Source organism: Nerophis lumbriciformis, linkage group LG05 (assembly GCF_033978685.3).
Source record: "Nerophis lumbriciformis linkage group LG05, RoL_Nlum_v2.1, whole genome shotgun sequence".
Taxonomy (NCBI): Eukaryota; Metazoa; Chordata; class Actinopteri; order Syngnathiformes; family Syngnathidae; genus Nerophis; species Nerophis lumbriciformis.
In genome coordinates, this window is record NC_084552.2 from 56,162,180 (window position 1) to 56,183,186 (window position 21,007).

General features: G+C 39.4%; 1 protein-coding gene across 4 annotated transcripts in view; it reads left to right on the forward strand.

Annotated features, from left to right (window-relative positions):
* Positions 1 to 21,007, forward strand: part of celsr1a (cadherin EGF LAG seven-pass G-type receptor 1a) — a 258,208-nt gene that overhangs the window by 84,650 nt on the left and 152,551 nt on the right. For all 4 annotated transcript variants that reach the window (XM_061959763.1, XM_061959765.1, XM_061959766.1 and 1 more), the window contains exons 2-3: positions 11,509 to 11,864; positions 18,407 to 18,695. In XM_061959763.1, the coding sequence (XP_061815747.1) occupies positions 11,509 to 11,864; positions 18,407 to 18,695 (645 nt within the window). The remainder of the gene's footprint in view (positions 1 to 11,508; positions 11,865 to 18,406; positions 18,696 to 21,007) is intronic.

Genomic DNA, 21,007 nt, shown 5'->3' on the forward strand with positions numbered 1-21,007 from the left:
GGACATGAAAAAAGTGTCAGAAATGTGCAGAGCATTAATGTGGGATGTCACCAGAAAGACAAACTGAAAACAATGAACTTAAATACTACAGACATGATTAACGAAAACAGGTGCGTGACTCAAAACGTGAAACAGGTGCGTGACGTGACAGGTGAAAACTAATGGGTTGCTATGGTGACAAACAAGAGTGCACAATGAGTCCAAACGTGGAACAGGTGAAACTAATGGGTAATCATGGAAACAAGACAAGGGAGTGAAAAGCCAGAAACTAAAGAGTCCAATAACTAAACAAAACATGACTAAAACAAAACATGATTACACAGACATGACAATTCACACGCGGTTCCTACCAGAATTGCACATTCTAATTAAACTATGCAGTTCTACATAATGTTGGAGCTATAGTTTGTGCATATATCTATAGATATTAGTTTTTTCCACGGAATCTGCACGTCACACACCCTTTTCCACGGTTCAGCCCATCCTCTGCATGTGTTTGTTATCACATTCTAACAGCTGGGGACGGCTATTATTAGCGCAGGTGCCCCCCTGGAACAGCATAAGTCAACAAGATGTCTTAAAGGGGAACTTTTTTGTTTAGTTTTTTTAGGAATTTTGCCCATCATTCACAAGCCTTATGTAAGACAAAAACTTTTTTTTTTCTTTTTTATCCAATTTAAGTTGTAAAATACAGCAAGTACAAGGTGGCTAACAATGCAGCTAATAGGAGTACACCATTGCGCCCATAAAGCCCTCTAAAAAAATTCTAAAACCGCAAACAATACTACATTTTTATCTCCTAACCTGAATATTACCAAATATTAGCAATATTGTTATTATAAGCGCTAACCCAGAGGAACTACTTTTAGCGGCGCCGTGATCACAGAGCTATCTAGCTTATGTTGCTATATTGACATACTGAGCCGCTGAGCTGCTGTATCGCCTTTGAGTTGGTGAAAGTTTCTTTTAGATGATAAATCATGCCTCTCACCTGGATAGTAGAAGGTTGTGGACATAAACCCAGAAGTTTGTCAACTTTGACATCCAACTTAGACCCGGAGATGGCGAGAAAGACACGAAAAGGCACCCGTTCGCGCCCACTTTTTTTTTTTTTTAACTTGAGTGAGGATTATGATTAACTCTCCATTTAAACGGGAATATATAAACATCACATCGGTCGGCATCCCAGTGAGAGCAGACATTGTACAGTAAGTGATTGTTTTATTATGTTCATTATTTGTATATCTTGTTTAGTATTTAGCAATACTGCTACTTGCAGAATCTGTTTAGCTCTTGTAGCTCATCCTCCGTATATTCAGGCTCATGTAATCTGCCATGAGAAGGAGTGTTGTTGCTGTTGAAGGTAATTGTGAACGTTTGTGAAATTAATGTGCCGTCGTTTGTTTAAATTTTACTTGTTATTATGAATGTAACTACATTACATATATACTTACAACATGTATGTATAATTAAAAAAAAAAAATTCACAGCGCTTTATAGGCGAAATACAGAAAATCCCTTTAGTTCCATTGTTAGCTGACTTTTGCTAACAATTATTTATGAGTTAGAATGCATAAAAAAAGAAAAACTTTTTTGTCTTACATGAGGATTGTGAATAATGGGAAAAAAAAAAAAAAAATGCTGTTGCCCTGTAAAGCCGAACATAAATGGATGTGTGATATAAACTTTTAGTTTGTTTTCTGCCTATGTAATATGTATAAATTAAATGCCAAATAAATAAAATAAGTCATTAAATTGTGAAATAATGTATGACATGTTTCTTTCTTCAATTTAAATCTGATGTAGGTAATATATTAAGGATGGGAATCTTACAACAACTCGTTTCTTGAAAACCTGAATCTATTGTGAATCGGAATAAATTGGGATTTCAATCTATTTTTAGATAAATATAAATGTTATTAAATTACACATTGACTGATAGAATTAAACATCACACAAAGTAAATCATTTCAATATAGGTTTTTGAGGATTAAAGTAATTCTTAAAACTTTTTAAATTTGTATTTAAATTATTTATTTATTAATAAACATAAGTTATTAAATTATACATTGACTGAAAAAAAGAAAGATTAAAAATTAAAAAGAATAATATAAAATAATTTCAACATATTTTTTGAGATTTTGTTTCACATTTTTGTAATTTGTATTTAAAATGTAATTATTTATTTGATAATAGTTATTAAATTATACATTGACTGATAGAATAAAACAAACGAAACAATTACAAATCATTTCAACATATTTTTTGAGAATTAATTTCACATTTTTGTCATTTGTATTTTAAATGTAATTCTTTATTTACTAATACACATGTTATTACATTATACATTGAGTGTATAATACATACATTAAAAGATTAAATAAATACAGTAAATCATTTCAACATATATTCTTTTTAATTTTAAGTAATTTTTTCACGTTTTAATTTAAAATGTAATTATTTAGTTAATGGTGTTAAAGTATAATAAAAATCAAAACATAAAGTAGAAATTAATTTAAAATTTAAAGTAATAATCTATTTTTGTTTATATAACAGTAATGTATCCTAGACTGTATAACGGAAAGAAAATAAGTGAGCTAAGTTGTTGTAGCGTTCTTACTAGAGATGCGCGGATAGGCAATTTATTTCATCCGCAACCGCGTCAGAAAGTCGTCAACCATCCGCCATCCACCCGATGTAACGTTTGATCAGAACTGCACCCGCCCGCCATCCGCCCGTTGTTATATATCTAATATTAATAAAAAAATAAAAAAAAGGGTGAAAACTACGCGAATTGCACCTTGTGCAGACAAGATTTTTCGATCGGACACGGAGGAATTAGCCATGTGAAAGACCACGTTGGGACAAAAAAACACAAGTCTAATGCCGTTGCTAGCGATACAAGTGGAAAACTTTCAACGTTTTTCGTCGCCCAAACAGATTCTTTGGATGTGATAAATGCCGAAGTTTTATTTACGGAGGCAATAATTGAGCATGGACTTCCAATCGCACTGGCTGATCACATGGGACAGTTAATAATGTAATGCAACCTTTAAAAATCATTACGCGGTGATCGCGATCCCAAAAATAAACTTTTCTTGCATGATAATGTCCAGAAAAATTTGCTTTATATTACTATAGAGTCCTTTTAACGAATGCGTTTGATGGTTTATCACAAACCTTAAATGAAATTCCATGGCCACCGTCCTGCTCTCTATATCAACCAGGGTGAGCCCCACCCCTTTCGTGAGCGCACTGCGCGCGGAGTGACCCCTTTTACGCGCCCCCGGCAACAGGGGTGGCAAGCAGGTAAGCTGCGCGGGCGGAGCGCGCGGAGTGACCCATGTTACGAGCCCCCGGCCACGGGGGTGGCGGGTAGGTAAGCTGCTTACCTGCTGCGCGTGACGCCGGCCGCGGCGAAAGCGGACGAGGCGGGGTGTCGGTGCGGTGGGCGCGGTAGTGACCCTGGACTTGCGTCGGGCCCTTCTCGCGGATCGCCTCAGCTACGGCTCCCGGTGGGGCCCTCTCGGGGGAAGGGGCCTCGGTCCCGGACCCCGGCGATGCGTCCCTTCTCCGCTCCGTAAAAGTGTCCATCTCTTTTCTTTTTTTTTCTTCTGTTGTGGCATATGCTGCAGGTGCCTGCTCGTTTTTCGTATGTGGGTAACAACATTTAACTATGTATATATATTTCCGAATTGGTTTAACTGCCACCCGCAAAAAAAAAAAAAAAAACAAACAAAAAAAATCTAATTAATCCGCCCGACCCGACCCGCGAGCGGATAAAATCTTTTTTTTTTTAAATTTCATCGGCCCGATCCGCGGATAATCCGCGGACTCCGCGGTTGTGTCCGCAAACCGCGCATCTCTAGTTCTTACATACACTGTACATAGCATGTTATGTACTGTGTATGCAATAGAAAATAAATGTAACAGTCTTCGGTACTACTGCTACTGCTGATACTACTAGCTATAATAAGTCATGTAATAGATTAAAGAAGGCCATTTAGAGCATGTAGCAAGGGTGTGTGTGTGTAAAGCAGCATGTGTGGAGTTGTTGTGGTGATGGAAGAAGTAAGACAGGTGTGGCACAAACACAAACATGAGGCAAAAGCAACATTTGATCAGTTATTGTTTACATCACCCCGCCTTCCGCCCGTGTGCAGCTGGGATAGGCTCCAGCACCCCCCGTGACCCCATTCGGGACAAGCGGTATAAAATGGATGGACGGATGGATTGTTTACATCACTGTCCTGCAAATGCAGCTTTTTACTTGCACACGTTTTCCCCCCCACTTGACCGCGTTTAGCTCGCCTGACGAGCAGACCTGTCCTCACCGCGCTATCATTATCATTGTGTTGGAATTCTTGACCTTTTGAACTGCGCCTGAGTGACAAGGCGCCTGCGACCGAACCCCTCGGCTTGACTCCGTTGCGCCACACGCGCTCGCATCCTCCGCACCGCACTGAACAAACAAGGAGAACTGAGACCGTGTACTCAAGGTTTATTTTAAAAATATCTATTGTTCGATGCAGTTTGGCCACTCTTTCTGCTCTGTTGGCAAGTGCACAGCACTTTTTTCTGGGCTTCTGTGTGGCTAAAATTGAACTGAGGTTAGAAGATATAGCGCCACCTGTTGCTTTGGAATGCACTTACAGCGGAACCTCTATTTAGGAACCGAATTGGTTCTTGAGCAGGGTTCGGAATTCAAAACGTTCTTATAGTGAAGCAAATTTCTCCACAAGAAACAATGTCAATATGAATTAAAGCTGCAAGCAGCGTTGGTCGGGCCCGCGTATTTGGCAGGTGCTAGTCCTAAGTGTCCCAATACTTTTGTCTACTTTTAGTCTGAAGTGTCCCAAGACTTTTGTCTAGTGTACCTACCTTGTCTGCATTGTGTGGGCACGTTGGTGCTTCCTGCTTTTAAGCAGCCATCTTAAAAAAACAGTAGCGCAGCAGCATCAGCGCAGCGGGTCTTTGAAGGGTCATAAAATCAAAACCGGAGCAGGTATTAAAAAACTGTTCTGTTATTTTATACACAAGGGTTTAATCTCTCTCCTGTGTTAGTTTGAAGCCGAAACGACAAACGCGCTCAGAGGAGATAGTTTTTGAAGGAAGGTGACTGGTTTTTACAAAAAAATTGTTTTGAAGGGGGAATAGCAAACTTCCTGTTGATTTTTGCTGGGGGTTGTCAATTTATGAAATGTAGGTCTAAGTGAGACCTACATAGAGGTTTTTGTTTCATGTCTCTCCGACCTTCCCAGTGGGAGTTACAGGCAGTTTTGTCAGATATTTCATCCGAGGAGCAGTTTTTTGTGCGTTTTATCAAAAAATTGCTGTAGAGCACAATTTTTAGATTTGGGGTTAGGTTTTTTCATTAGATCACAGTTTTAGCCAGTCCTGATGTGTGTGTTAAGTTCGGTGAGTTTTGAAGCATGTTAAGGGGGTCAAATTACAGCTCAAAGAGGCAAAAGTGACTGTTTTTAGTACTTTTTTGTCTTGAAGGGGGAATTGCCAACTTCCTGTTGATTTTAGCCCGAGGATATACAATTGTGAAATGTAGATCTAAGTCAGACCTACATAAAGGTTTTTGTTTCATGTCTGTCCGACCTTCCTAGTGGGAGTTACAGGCAGCGTAGTTTTTTCTTCTTCCTAGGGGGCGCTAGAGCGCAATTTTGAGTTTTGGGGTTTGGTTTTTTTATTAAAAGGCAATTTTCGCAGGTCCTGATGAGTTTTGAAGCATGTTAAGTGGGTCAAATTAGTGCTCAAAGAGGCGGCGGAAGAAGAAAGAAAGAAAGAAAGAAAGAAAGAATAATAAAACCTTAGAAATTCAATAGGTCCTTATGTCCCATTGCATAAGGACTCCCTGTGGGAGTCCTTTTGCAATGGGCCATTGCGGGCCCTAATAATAGGCAAAAGTCCATATTTTAGTGAAGGTTACAGTATACCCAGTATACAGTACTGGGTATCAAACATGACAAGGAGGTGATGAATCAACTTTCTCTTTATTAACAAGCTGCCAACTCACGCACACAGAAGACCCTTGGGTGCCCTTACAAACGATCAGAAATGACAAAAAAAAAACTTAACTCAAACAACCATATTGTTACAATAATAAACATTTGAAAAAGAAAAATCAACTTACATAGGGGACCCGTTTTCATTTTTTCTTAAAAGAAAAATGATACAATTAATTTTTCAAACTGAGACTCGCTGACTTTGGCTCATTTTCTGTGAAGAACATATATCACCATACATATTTAATGACCACACACCATACACCCCCCCTACTTATTTCTATTACATATAAGATGTCTGGGTCCACTGGACCCGGGGTAATAGAAGTGTGGAAATTGATGTTCTGTGTAACACACACACACACACACACACACTCACACACAGCAGGCCTAGACAGGAGGAGGACAGAGTGTAGGTACACAGAACATCAGAGGGTCAAATGTGCGAGAAAATGAGAGCAGACAGTGTTGACAAACAATGTTGCAACCTTGTGTGGGAACCGCAGGTGCAGAAACACAAAAGAAGAATCCCTGTGGGATGCAGAAACTGAGGTGGGCGGGGAAGACAGGGGCGTGGGGTTAATGGGGGAGGAGTATATTTACAGCTAGAATTCACAGAAATTCAAGTATATCTTTTATATATATATATATATATATATATATATATATATATATATATATATATATATATATATATATATATAAGTTTTGACGGAGCAGAAACGTGTGAACTCGTTGGGAGTTTCCTATTCTCCCAGCTCGCTAGCCTCAATCTGAACCATGGTATTTACCGTGATGACGGACTGGCAGTGTGTCGCGCCTCGCCAAGGAGCAGCGAGAATACCAAGAAGCGCATATGCCAAATTTTCAAAGAGAACGGCCTACGGATCACGATTGAAGCCAACAAGCAAACCGTCAACTTCCTTGACGTCACTTTCAACCTGAGAAATAACAGCTACCAACCATTCACGAAACCCAACACAACACTCCAATACGTGCACCATGACAGCAACCACCCACCCACCACCACGAAAAGAATACCTACCGGAATTAATAAAAGGCTATCGATGCTGTCATCTAGCAAAGCTGAATTTGACCAAGCAACCCCCCCGTACCAAAAAGCCCTTGATGAAAGCGGATACAATTTCACCCTCACCTATGAACCCATGCCAGGAAACCAGCCAAAAAAGAACAGAAAACGAAACGACATCATCTGGTACAACCCCCCATACAGCAAAAACGTCTCAACTAACATTGGACACAAATTCCTCAATCTGATTGACAAACACTTTCCCAAAGACAACACCCTAAGAAAAGTATTCAACAAGAACAACATTAAATTGAGCTACAGCTGCATGAACAATATACGACAAATCATCTCAAACCACAACAAAACAATTGCAAATGAGCCGTCGGCCCCCGGACAGAGCGACTCCAAAACCAACAAAGGCTGTAACTGTCGAAAGAAACCTGATTGCCCTCTCAACGGGGGGTGCTTACAAACATCAGTTGTCTACCAATCTAAGGTAATACGCAAGGACATTAACACATCCGACACATATGTAGGATTAACCGAGGGAGAATTCAAAACCAGATGGAACAATCACAAGGCTTCTTTCAGGAACCAAAACCTGCGGAATACCACAGAACTCAGCAAACACATTTGGGACCTCAAAGACAATAATGTTGAATATTCAATAACATGGCAAATTCTTGCATCCAGCACACCTTACAATAGTGGTAATAAAAGATGCAACCTATGCTTGAAAGAGAAACTGTTTATTATTTACCGTCCAGACCTGTCATCCCTCAACAAGCGCAGCGAAATTGTAACAGCATGCCGCCACAGACGGAAACACCTCCTAGGTAACACATGAGCCAATCACCACGCCCCTACGCCAGCCTGTACCCACCCACTCTGTGCCCTATATAAACCATGGTATGTGAATGCTCCCATTAAAATCTCCTGATGATTGAGGGTACCCCCCCTCATGAAACAGGCCTGTAGAGATGAAATAGTCTTGTGATTTTTTTTTTCCCACACATACATATATTGCGCTCTACTACGGTATCGAGCACTATTTTTTGGATAACCTTATTGAGACATATATATATATATATATATATATATATATATATATATATATATATTAGGGCTGCAACTAACGATTAATTTGATAATCGATTAATCTGTCGATTATTACTTCGATTAATCGATTAATAAAAGAGACAAACTACATTTCTATCCTTTCCAGTATTTTCTTGAAAAAAAAACAGCATACTGGCGCCATGTTCTTTCAACTTGCCAAATAAAACAAGGAAAATGTTACAAAAATGCACACTTTTGACACCCCTGCTATAGATAATAAAAAATTAAATCTGATAAATGTATCGATAAAAAGCAGAGCCTGACGACGCATGCGCGGTTATCACAACTCTCTCGCTCTCTCTGTCTCTCCCCCTTCCTCACGAATGCTGCTGCACGCACAATTTGTTTTGTTTTTAACCCCTTCTTAACCCTGAACGTACATTGAAATTACACGCAACCCTAACTCAAAATGCCGGACATTTGAGGCATTTAAGAAACACCGCTCGACAGCTCCGCAAAAGAGGACATGTCCGTTGAAAAGAGGACGTATTGTCAGGAACTAGCAGCGACCGGTTTCACGTCCGGTGAAACCGATCGCTGCTAGTCCTCTTTTGCTAGCATGCTAGCAGCTAACGGGCTAGGATAGACTGACCATACGCCCTCTTTTCACCGGACATGTCCTCTTTTGCGGAGCTGTCAGGGCGGAGTTTCATTCTGATTCTGATAAATGCCTCAAATGTCCGGCATTTTGAGTATTGTTTACACAACGTGCAGTACGCTACTTAATATGTCCGTGTGGAAACTCGTTCGGTACACTTCCGCACCGAAACGAAACCCCCCCGTACCGAAACGGTTCGATACAAATACACGTACCGTTACACCCCTATTATTTTGATTATTGTTTCTCAGCTGTTTGTAAATGTTGCAGTTTATAAATAAAGGTTTAAAAAACAAAAACAAAACAACAACAAAAAACGTAGCCTCTGCGCATGCGCATAGCATAGATCCAACGAATCGATGACTAAATTAATTGCCAACTATTTTTATAATCGATTTAATCGATTAGTTGTTGCAGCCCTAATATATATATATATATATATATATATATACAGGTAAAAGCCAGTAAATTAGAATATTTTGAAAAACTTGATTTATTTCAGTAATTGCATTCAAAAGGTGTAACTTGTACATTATATTTATTCATTGCACACAGACTGATGCATTCAAATGTTTATTTCATTTAATTTTGATGATTTGAAGTGGCAACAAATGAAAATCCAAAATTCCGTGTGTCACAAAATTAGAATATTACTTAAGGCTAATACAAAAAAGGGATTTTTAGAAATGTTGGCCAACTGAAAAGTATGAAAATGAAAAATATGAGCATGTACAATACTCAATACTTGGTTGGAGCTCCTTTTGCCTCAATTACTGCGTTAATGCGGCGTGGCATGGAGTCGATGAGTTTCTGGCACTGCTCAGGTGTTATGAGAGCCCAGGTTGCTCTGATAGTGGCCTTCAACTCTTCTGCGTTTTTGGGTCTGGCATTCTGCATCTTCCTTTTCACAATACCCCACAGATTTTCTATGGGGCTAAGGTCAGGGGAGTTGGCGGGCCAATTTAGAACAGAAATACCATTGTCCGTAAACCAGGCACGGGTAGATTTTGCGCTGTGTGCAGGCGCCAAGTCCTGTTGGAACTTGAAATCTCCATCTCCATAGAGCGGGTCAGCAGCAGGAAGCATGAAGTGCTCTAAAACTTGCTGGTAGACGGCTGCGTTGACCCTGGATCTCAGGAAACAGAGTGGACCGACACCAGCTGGACTGCTGCTGAGTGGTCCAAAGTCATGTTTTCTAACGAAAGCAAATTTTGCATTTCCTTTGGAAATCGAGGTCCCAGAGTCTGGAGGAAGACAGGAGAGGCACAGGATCCACGTTGCCTGAAGTCTAGTGTAAAGTTTCCACCATCAGTGATGGTTTGTGGTGCCATGTCATCTGCTGGTGTCGGTCCACTCTGTTTCCTGAGATCCAGGGTCAACGCAGCCGTCTACCAGCAAGTTTTAGAGCACTTCATGCTTCCTGCTGCTGACCCGCTCTATGGAGATGGAGATTTCAAGTTCCAACAGGACTCGGCGCCTGCACACAGCGCAAAATCTACCCGTGCCTGGTTTACGGACCATGGTATTTCTGTTCTAAATTGGCCCGCCAACTCCCCTGACCTTAGCCCCATAGAAAATCTGTGGGGTATTGTGAAAAGGAAGATGCAGAATGCCAGACCCAAAAACGCAGAAGAGTTGAAGGCCACTATCAGAGCAACCTGGGCTCTCATAACACCTGAGCAGTGACAGAAACTCATCGACTCCATGCCACGCCGCATTAACGCAGTAATTGAGGCAAAAGGAGCTCCAACCAAGTATTGAGTATTGTACATGCTCATATTTTTCATTTTCATACTTTTCAGTTGGCCAACATTTCTAAAAATCCCTTTTTTGTATTAGCCTTAAGTAATATTCTAATTTTGTGACACACGGAATTTTGGATTTTCATTTGTTGCCACTTCAAATCATCAAAATTAAATGAAATAAACATTTGAATGCATCAGTCTGTGTGCAATGAATAAATATAATGTACAAGTTACACCTTTTGAATGCAATTACTGAAATAAATCAAGTTTTTCAAAATATTCTAATTTACTGGCTTTTACCTGTGTATATATATATATATACAGTGTATGTATATATAAAAGAAATACTTGAATTTCAGTGTTCATTTATTTACACATATACACACACATAGCACTCCTCTCTACTACTTGCCGTAGTTTTGAAGCAATGCATGATGGGAATCCGGATGTTGTGTGTCAGTGTATTAACGTGCCGGCTGGAATAAACACACGCTGAGCAATAGCTCCGTGCCTGCCTACTTTATGGGTTATATATAAACCTATGGATAACTGAGACATATATAATAGTCTCCTTCTTGTTGTGTGTGCAGTTGCGCACTGAGCTCCAAAAGCCGTAGATGTTATAACGTGACTGGGCCGGCACGCTGTTTATATGGAGTAAAAGTGGACGTGACGACAGGCTGTCCTCACTCAGGTCCGGCTAGAAATCGGGAGAATGGCTGTCCCGGGAGATTTTCGGGAGAGGCACTGAAATTCGGGAGTCTCCCGGAAAATTTGTGAGGGTTGGCATGTATGCCCACCAGGTTTCTGTCAGCTTTACGTCACCAAGACTTTATCTTCTCTCCCATTTTGCGAACCCTCTGCAGGCCGCAGAAATGATAGCGGAGACACAAGCAAATATCATTGATTTTACACATAAAATGTATTGTACAGTAAGTTGCTATGATACGCTGTGATGCCGCGCTTACAAAATGAAGGCTAAAATCTCCCGTTTCTTTCTAGATGGCGTTCACGTCGTCTCCTCCCTGTGCACGCTGCGCGTCACCATCATCACGGACGACATGCTGACCAACAGCATCACGGTGCGCCTGGAGAACATGTCCCAGGAGAGCTTCCTCTCGCCTCTGCTCAGCCGCTTCGTGGACGGCGTGGCGGCCGTGCTCTCCACCAGGCGGGAGGCCGTGTTCGTGTTCAACATCCAGAACGACACCGACGTGCAGGGCTCCATCCTCAACGTCACCTTCTCGGCCATGCAGCCCGGCGGGGGCCCGGGGAAGGGGACCTTCTTTCCTTCGGAGGAGCTGCAGGAGCAGATTTACTTGAACAGGACGCTGCTCAGGCTCATTTCTTCTCAGGAGGTAATGGAATACATACCAGTACAGTATTTTTAGCAGTCAGTTTTGCACAAACACAGCAGAAAAATTCAATTAAAAGTTAAATTGATTGCTTGCTCTGTATTAAATACAAGCACCACAATACATTTTGATAGACAGCCACCTACTACATGGATTTTATCACTAAGATTCACATAAAATCCACTGATAAAGGCTAAAAAAGTGTATTAGCGGATCAAAAGCCAATGAAAAACCTGGCATACGTTGTCCCGGCCATGCCCATTTTTTTGAGAAAACAGTTAACAGAGATACAATTACCGTATTTTCCGCACCATTAGCCGCACCTAAAAACCACAAATTTACTCAAAAGCTGACAGTGCGGCTTTTAACCCGGTGCGCTTTATATATGGATAAATATTAAGATTCATTTTCATAAAGTTTCGTTCTCGCAACTTCGGTAAACAGCCGCCATCTTTTTTCCCGGTAGAGCAGGAAGCGCTTCTTCTTCTACGCAAGCAACCGCCAAGGTAAGCACCCGCCCCCATAGAACAGGAAGCGCTTCTTCTTGTACTGTAAGCAACCACCCGCCCCCGGAAGAAGAAGAAGCGCGCGGTGCATGCTGGGATATGTGACGTTTCATTTCCATTTGTGTGTTTATGTAAAGACCCCAAAATGGCTCCTATTAAGTGTGTTGTCTGTCTAATTATAAATAATGCAGACGAGGCGTGTTTACTGAGTTCTCAACGTTTACTCACAGCGTGCTCATAACCACATTCTAACTGCCAGCATACAACAACGCTTCTCAGGGCTACCGCGCATGCTCGTAACTATCGTTGCATGCTGGGTAGTGTAGTTGTTATATTTGCTAGCTCATAACATCACAGTAAGAGACACGCTTACGCGCTTAATTCAATACTCGCTGTCATTCCGGGTGGATTGACAAAAGACCTCCAGCCGCTAGATATTGGTGTCAACAGGGCATTCGAAGCTAGACTGCTAACTGCGTGGGAACAATGGATGACAGAAGGCGAACACACCTTCACTAAGACAGGGAGACAGCGCCAGACGACGCCAACATCTGCCAGTGGATCGTAAATGCCTGGGCAGATATTTCGGTCACAACTGTGGTCCGAGCTTTCCGGAAGGCAGGATTCACAGAACTGCTGGATAACAGTGACACTGACTCCGATTACTTCGACGAGACGGAGCCGGCCATTTTGGATCTCACATTTGCCCAACTTTTCACTTCGGACACCGAAGACGAAGAATTCGAAGGATTTACGAATGAAGAATAACTTCAGAAAGTGAGCGTTATGTTTATTTTGTGTGTTGTGACATTAACGTTCGAGCAACATTATGTTGCTATTGCTCTGCACTATTTTGAATTTTACTATGTTTGTGATTGCACATTTGCGTACATTTTGGGAGTGAACAGAGTTGTTAGAACGCTGGTTTTTAATATATTATTAAAGTTTGACTGACCTATCTGACTGTTTTTTTGACATTCCCTTTAGCGCAGCGTAGGCGCGGCTTATAGTCCGGGGCGGCTTATTGGTGGACAAAGTTATGAAATATGCCATTCATTGAAGGTGCGGCTAATAATCCGGTGCGCCTTATAGTGCGGAAAATACGGTACATCCAAATCAAATATTGCCCCCCCTCCCCCCACACACACTCAAAAAAATAAAAAATAAAAACAAAATGTAAATCTTATAGATACATTGTTATCTTTGAGCCCTAATCATAAAAAAATGTATCTCCGTGTTATATACCTCCTTAAGTTCAGTTGCTCCAAACTCTCTATCAGTGATAAGAGCCTCGTGGGAGAGCGATCTTAATACCAACATATCCGATCAAGACTGGAACTCGGCCCTGAAACTGATTCACTCCTCCTCAATATGTGCCCGTCATAGTCTCATCCAATGCAAAGTAATCCATAAAATTCACTACACTAATTCAAAACTATCCAAAATCTACCCCACTGTTAGCAATACCTGCAATAGATGCAAACAATCTCCGGCTGATCACGTCCATATGTTCTGGTCCTGCTCTAAACTATGTTCCTTTTGGGAGGACATTTTTGACACAATTGGAAAAGCATACGGTCAAAACTTTCCTCCCAACCCATTATCAGCCATTTTTGGCGTATGCCCCGATAACATGTGCCCGGTACCACTAAAACGCGCTGTTGCTTGTACGACCCTGCTGGCCAGGCGATTGATCTTGTTTAATTGGAAGCTGGCTCGCCCCCCATCACACGGCCGTTGGATTAGAGAGGTTCTCTACAATCTAAAACTGGAAAAACTTAGGTTTTCGCTAAAGGGCTCGGTTCAAGCATTTGAAAGCTCATGGAGCCCTTTTTTGCTGTACGTCAACTCTCTTGACCTATGCCCAGCCGCAGATTAGGAATAATCTCCCTTTTATTTATTAGTATTATTTTATTCTATTTTTTATTTTATTATATATTATTATTATTATTATTAATTTTAATTTAATTTTATTAATTATTATTATATATATATATTTTTTATATACAGGTAAAAGCCAGTAAATTTGAATATTTTGAAAAACTTGATTTATTTCAGTAATTGCATTCAAAATGTGTAACTTGTACCTTATATTTATTCATTGCACACAGACTGATGCATTCAAATGTTTATTTCATTTAATTTTGATGATTTGAAGTGGCAACAAATGAAAATCCAAAATTCCGTGTGTCACAAAATTAGAATATTGTGTAAGGCTAATACAAAAAAGGGATTTTTAGAAATGTTGGCCAACTGAAAAGTATGAAAATGAAAAATATGAGCATGTACAATACTCAATACTTGGTTGGAGCTCCTTTTGCCTCAATTACTGCGTTAATGCGGCGTGGCATGGAGTCGATGAGTTTCTGGCACTGCTCAGGTGTTATGAGAGCCCAGGTTGCTCTGATAGTGGCCTTCAACTCTTCTGCGTTTTTGGGTCTGGCATTCTGCATCTTCCTTTTCACAATACCCCACAGATTCTCTATGGGGCTAAGGTCAGGGGAGTTGGCGGGCCAATTTAGAACAGAAATACCATGGTCCGTAAACCAGGCACGGGTAGATTTTGCGCTGTGTGCAGGCGCCAAGTCCTGTTGGAACTTGAAATCTCCATCTCCATAGAGCAGGTCAGCAGCAGGAAGCATGAAGTGCTCTAAAACTTGCTGGTAGGCGGCTGCGTTGACCCTGGATCTCAGGAAACAGAGTGGACCGACACCAGCAGATGACATGGCACCCCAAACCATCACCCAACCATGCAAATTTTGCATTTCCTTTGGAAATCGAGGTCCCAGAGTCTGGAGGAAGAAAGGAGAGGCACAGGATCCACGTTGCCTGAAGTCTAGTGTAAAGTTTCCACCATCAGTGATGGTTTGGGGTGCCATGTCATCTGCTGGTGTCGGTCCACTCTGTTTCCTGAGATCCAGGGTCAACGCAGCCGCCTACCAGCAAGTTTTAGAGCACTTCATGCTTCCTGCTGCTGACCTGCTCTATGGAGATGGAGATTTCAAGTTCCAACAGGACTTGGCGCCTGCACACAGCGCAAAATCTACCCGTGCCTGGTTTACGGACCATGGTATTTCTGTTCTAAATTGGCCCGCCAACTCCCCTGACCTTAGCCCCATAGAGAATCTGTGGGGTATTGTGAAAAGGAAGATGCAGAATGCCAGACCCAAAAACGCAGAAGAGTTGAAGGCCACTATCAGAGCAACCTGGGCTCTCATAACACCTGAGCAGTGCCAGAAACTCATCGACTCCATGCCACGCCGCATTAACGCAGTAATTGAGGCAGAAGGAGCTTCAACCAAGTATTGAGTATTGTACATGCTCATATTTTTCATTTTCATACTTTTCAGTTGGCCAACATTTCTAAAAATCCCTTTTTTGTATTAGCCTTACACAATATTCTAATTTTGTGACACACGGAATTTTGGATTTTCATTTGTTGCCACTTCAAATCATCAAAATTAAATGAAATAAACATTTGAATGCATCAGTCTGTGTGCAATGAATAAATATAATGTACAAGTTACACCTTTTGAATGCAATTACTGAAATAAGTCAAGTTTTTCAAAATATTCTAATTTACTGGCTTTTACCTGTATATCTGTCTGTCTCTGGCCGCGTATGTGTGTGTGTGTGTGTGTGTGTGTGTGTGTGAGAATGTGTCTGTCTTTGTCGTCTTACTTGTTACATAACTGTGCCATTTGTCCCTCGTTAGTGGGACCTGAGTGGGGTGGTAGGGTGGTTTGGGTTTTAAGGGAAAGGGTGTGAATCATTTACTGACTTTAAAATTGTACTGTTTTGACTTGCACTTTTTTCTGTCTATTTGAAAATGCCAATAAAAAAAGTTGGAAAAAAAATAAAAATAATAAAATGTAAAAACAAGTGCAAGCAAGTATTGATATAGAGCCACAGACAACTGCACTTCCAAATGGCCTCAGCATGGTGCAGCATTACACAAAAGCAAACAAAAGGCTCATCAATCAACCACGATTCAACCACGTCTCAATCAAGGCCTAGCTGGAGATAAGGCTGTTTTAAATACGAAAACAAAGACAATTCCAAAAAAGCACTGTTACTACTTCGCATTTATTATTATTATGATTTGTTTAGTAATTTTTCATGCTATTCTATTTAGTTTAGCACTTAAATAAAAGCCTTGTATCTTGTATTTGAAACGCACCTCGTGCATTATTGTACACCATCTTACACACTATATTCCTTGGAATTCACATAATAGTCACTTAAAAATTTAAGAAAATTGGCATGTGCAGGGCTGTTTAAACAGGCTGTGAAAATAATTATTTATAATAATTAAATTATAATAAAATGATATTCATTTATTAATAATAATTTAAAAAATTACATTAAAATATGAAACGCACCTTGTGCATTAATGTAAACCATCTTACACACTGTATTCCTTAAAATTCACATACTAGTCACTTAAAAATCTTGGAAAATTGGCATGTGCAGGGCTGTTTAAACAGGCTGTGAAAGTAATTATTTAATTAAATTATAATTAAATAATATTAATTTATTAATAATAATTTAAAACATTACATTAAAATATGAAACGCACCTAGTGCATTAATGTACACCATCTTACACACTGTATTCCTTAAAATTCACATACTAGTCACTTAAAAATCTTGGAAAATTGGCATGTGCAGGGCTGTTTAAACAGGCTGTGAAAATAATTATTTATAATAATTAAATTATAATTAAATAATATTAATGTATTAATAATAATTTAAAAAATTACATTAAAATATGAAACACACCTAGTGCATTAATGTACACCATCTTACACACTATATTCCTTAAAATTCACATACTAGTCACTTAAAAATCTAAGAAAATTGGCATGTGCAGGGCTGTTTAAACAGGCTGTGAAAATAATTATTTATAATAATTAAATTATAATAAAATAATATGAATTTATTAATAATAATTAAAAAAATTACATTAAAATATGAAACGCACCTTGTGCATTAATGTACACCATCTTACACACTATATTCCTTAAAATTCACATACTAGTCACTTAAAAATCTAAGAAAATTGGCATGTGCAGGGCTGTTTAAACAGGCTGTGAAAATAATTATTTATAATAATTAAATTATAATAAAATAATATGAATTTATTAATAATAATTAAAAAAATTACATTAAAATATGAAACGCACCTTGTGCATTAATGTACACCATCTTACACACTGTATTCCTTAAAATTTACATACTAGTCACTTAAAAGTCTTGGAAAATTGGCATGTGCAGGGCTGTTTAAACAGGCTGTGAAAATAATTATTTATAATAATTAAATTATAATAAAATAATATGAATTTATTAATAATAATTTTAAAAATTACATTAAAATATGAAACGCACCTAGTGCATTAATGTACACCATCTTACACACTATATTCTTTGGAATTCACATGATAGTCACTTAAAAATCTAAAAAAATGGCATGTGCATGGCTGTTTAAACAGGCTGTGAAAATAATTATTTACAATAATTAAACAATATTAATTTATTAATAATAATTTTAAAAAAATTACATTAAAATATGAAACGCACCTAGTGCATTAATGTACACCATCTTACACACTATATTCTTTGGAATTCACATACTAGTCACTTAAAAATCTAAGAAAATTGGCGTATGCAGGGCTGTTTAAACAGGCTGTGAAAATAATTATTTATAATAATTAAATTATAATAAAATAATATGAATTTATTAATAATAATTTTAAAAATTACATTAAAATATGAAACGCACCTAGTGCATTAATGTACACCATCGTACACACTATATTCTTTAAAATTCACATAATGGTCACTTAAAAATCTAAGACAATGTCAGTAAAAGTGACCCAAAAATCCTTGAACCAAACCTTTAACCAGATCTGCACCAAAACTCCTGCCCTAAGCAGTGCATTGTCGCCTTACATGACAACTGGTAAATAGTTTTAGCATCATCGAGGAAAACGTCATATTAGGCTCCAGAATTTAAATATAATTCTCCTCTTTGTTGTAGGTTTTGCCATTTGACGACAACATCTGCCTGAGGGAGCCCTGCGAGAACTACATGAAGTGCGTGTCCGTGCTGAAGTTCGACAGCTCGCCTCCCTTCATCGCCTCTGAGACGGTTCTGTTCCGGCCCATACATCCCATCAACGGGCTGCGCTGCCGCTGCCCCGTGGGCTTCACGGGCGACTACTGCGAGACCGAGATCGACCTGTGCTATTCTGGCCCGTGCAAGAACAGCGGCAGGTGTCGCAGCAGAGAGGGCGGCTACACCTGCGAGTGCCTGGAAGACTTCACGGGTACGTCGTGGTAAAAGTCCCATACTCGTCCATCTGACCCCGACTGTCTCGGTCCTAATAGGTCTCAGCAAGGCGGCCTTCGTCGCCCTTTTCCTCCATTCTCTTCCTCCATCTTATCTGATCTAATTACCTTATTATACCCGTCTATGGCACTCACTCTCACCCTTTCCCTCCTCCCTCGCCATATTTTCCCTACAGCTCCAGCATATTTTGCGTACCTGCAGGCCGCAGTTCAACACAGGACCCATCAGAGGCCCATAATTGGGCCGATGACAGTGCGCTCCTTGGGTTTCCGCATTTTAGGGAAACAGATCCATATAATTTCCCCCATGGAAAATGGGATTAAGTTGAGGAGAGAAGAGCCATTACCTGGTTCCAGGCTTCATGCTGATGTCCCGAGTGGACAGTGAAAAGACAGAGACTTAAACTTTTAAAAAAGACGGAATTGGATCGATGGGGAAGAAGAAGAAAGTTATTTTGGAGAAGAATAACATAACCCTCAAACCGTGGTCAGCTTGCATAAAAAAAAATTGATAATTCATAGAAAATACAGATAATAAAAAAAAATATATATATATATATATATTTATTATATTTATACCTGCGATGAGTTGGCGACTTGTCCAGGGTGTACCCCGCCTTCCGCCCGATTGTAGCTGAGATAGGCTCCAGCGCCCCCCGCGACCCCAAAGGGAATAAGCGGTAGAAAATGGATGGATGGATGGATATATATACAGGTAAAAGCCAGTAAATTAGAATATTTTGAAAAACTTGATTTATTTCAGTAATTGCATTCAAAAGGTGTAACTTGTACATTATATTTATTCATTGCACACAGACTGATGCATTCAAATGTTTATTTCATTTAATTTTGATGATTTGAAGTGGCAACAAATGAAAATCCAAAATTCCGTGTGTCACAAAATTAGAATATTGTGTAAGGCTAATACAAAAAAGGGATTTTTAGAAATGTTGGCCAACTGAAAAGTATGAAAATGAAAAATATGAGCATGTACAATACTCAATACTTGGTTGGAGCTCCTTTTGCCTCAATTACTGCGTTAATGCGGCGTGGCATGGAGTCGATGAGTTTCTGGCACTGCTCAGGTGTTATGAGAGCCCAGGTTGCTCTGATAGTGGCCTTCAACTCTTCTGCGTTTTTGGGTCTGGCATTCTGCATCTTCCTTTTCACAATACCCCACAGATTTTCTATGGGGCTAAGGTCAGGGGAGTTGGCGGGCCAATTTAGAACAGAAATACCATGGTCCGTAAACCAGGCACGGGTAGATTTTGCGCTGTGTGCAGGCGCCAAGTCCTGTTGGAACTTGAAATCTCCATCTCCATAGAGCAGGTCAGCAGCAGGAAGCATGAAGTGCTCTAAAACTTGCTGGTAGACGGCTGCGTTGACCCTGGATCTCAGGAAACAGAGTGGACCGACACCAGCAGATGACATGGCACCCCAAACCATCACCCAACCATGCAAATTTTGCATTTCCTTTGGAAATCGAGGTCCCAGAATCTGGAGGAATACAGGAGAGGCACAGGATCCACGTTGCCTGAAGTCTAGTGTAAAGTTTCCACCATCAGTGATGGTTTGGGGTGCCATGTCATCTGCTGGTGTCGATCCACTCTGTTTCCTGAGATCCAGGGTCAATGCAGCCGTCTACTATTCTAATTTACTGGCTTTTACCTGTATATATATATATATTTTTTTTTTTCTTTTTTCTTTTATATACACAAAATATATACCAGCACAAATAAATATAGTACATTACAGAAAATATTACAAAATAGATTAAATATAACCGCATTTATTTGCGTCTTAATCTTAATGATATAATTTAATGGTTCTTTTTGGTTTGGGCATTCTTATTGTAAAAATGCATTTTGAGTTCGATTTTATTACCCCGCCAACCTTTTCCCACAATCATCATTTATGATGACAAAAGAAAGGCACCATGCATTCTTTTATCTGTTAAATGCATGAATAATGTATTTAAAATAAATAAATACACTATTTATTTGTTTATTCATGTATTTATTTATTTGTTTATTTGTAATGGATAATATTTTTGTAATAATTAAAGTGTTTGTTTTCAATACATAAATATCAATCATCAATCAATCAAAGTTTATTTATAAAGCCCTAAATCACAAGTGTCTCAAAGGGCTGCACAAGCTACAACGACATCCTTGTTTATAATATATAAAAATAAATAAAATATGTACCTATTTGTTGATAACTTAATTATTTAATCTATAATTAATAATATTTCTTAATTAATACAATTATTTATAATAAATAAATGAAT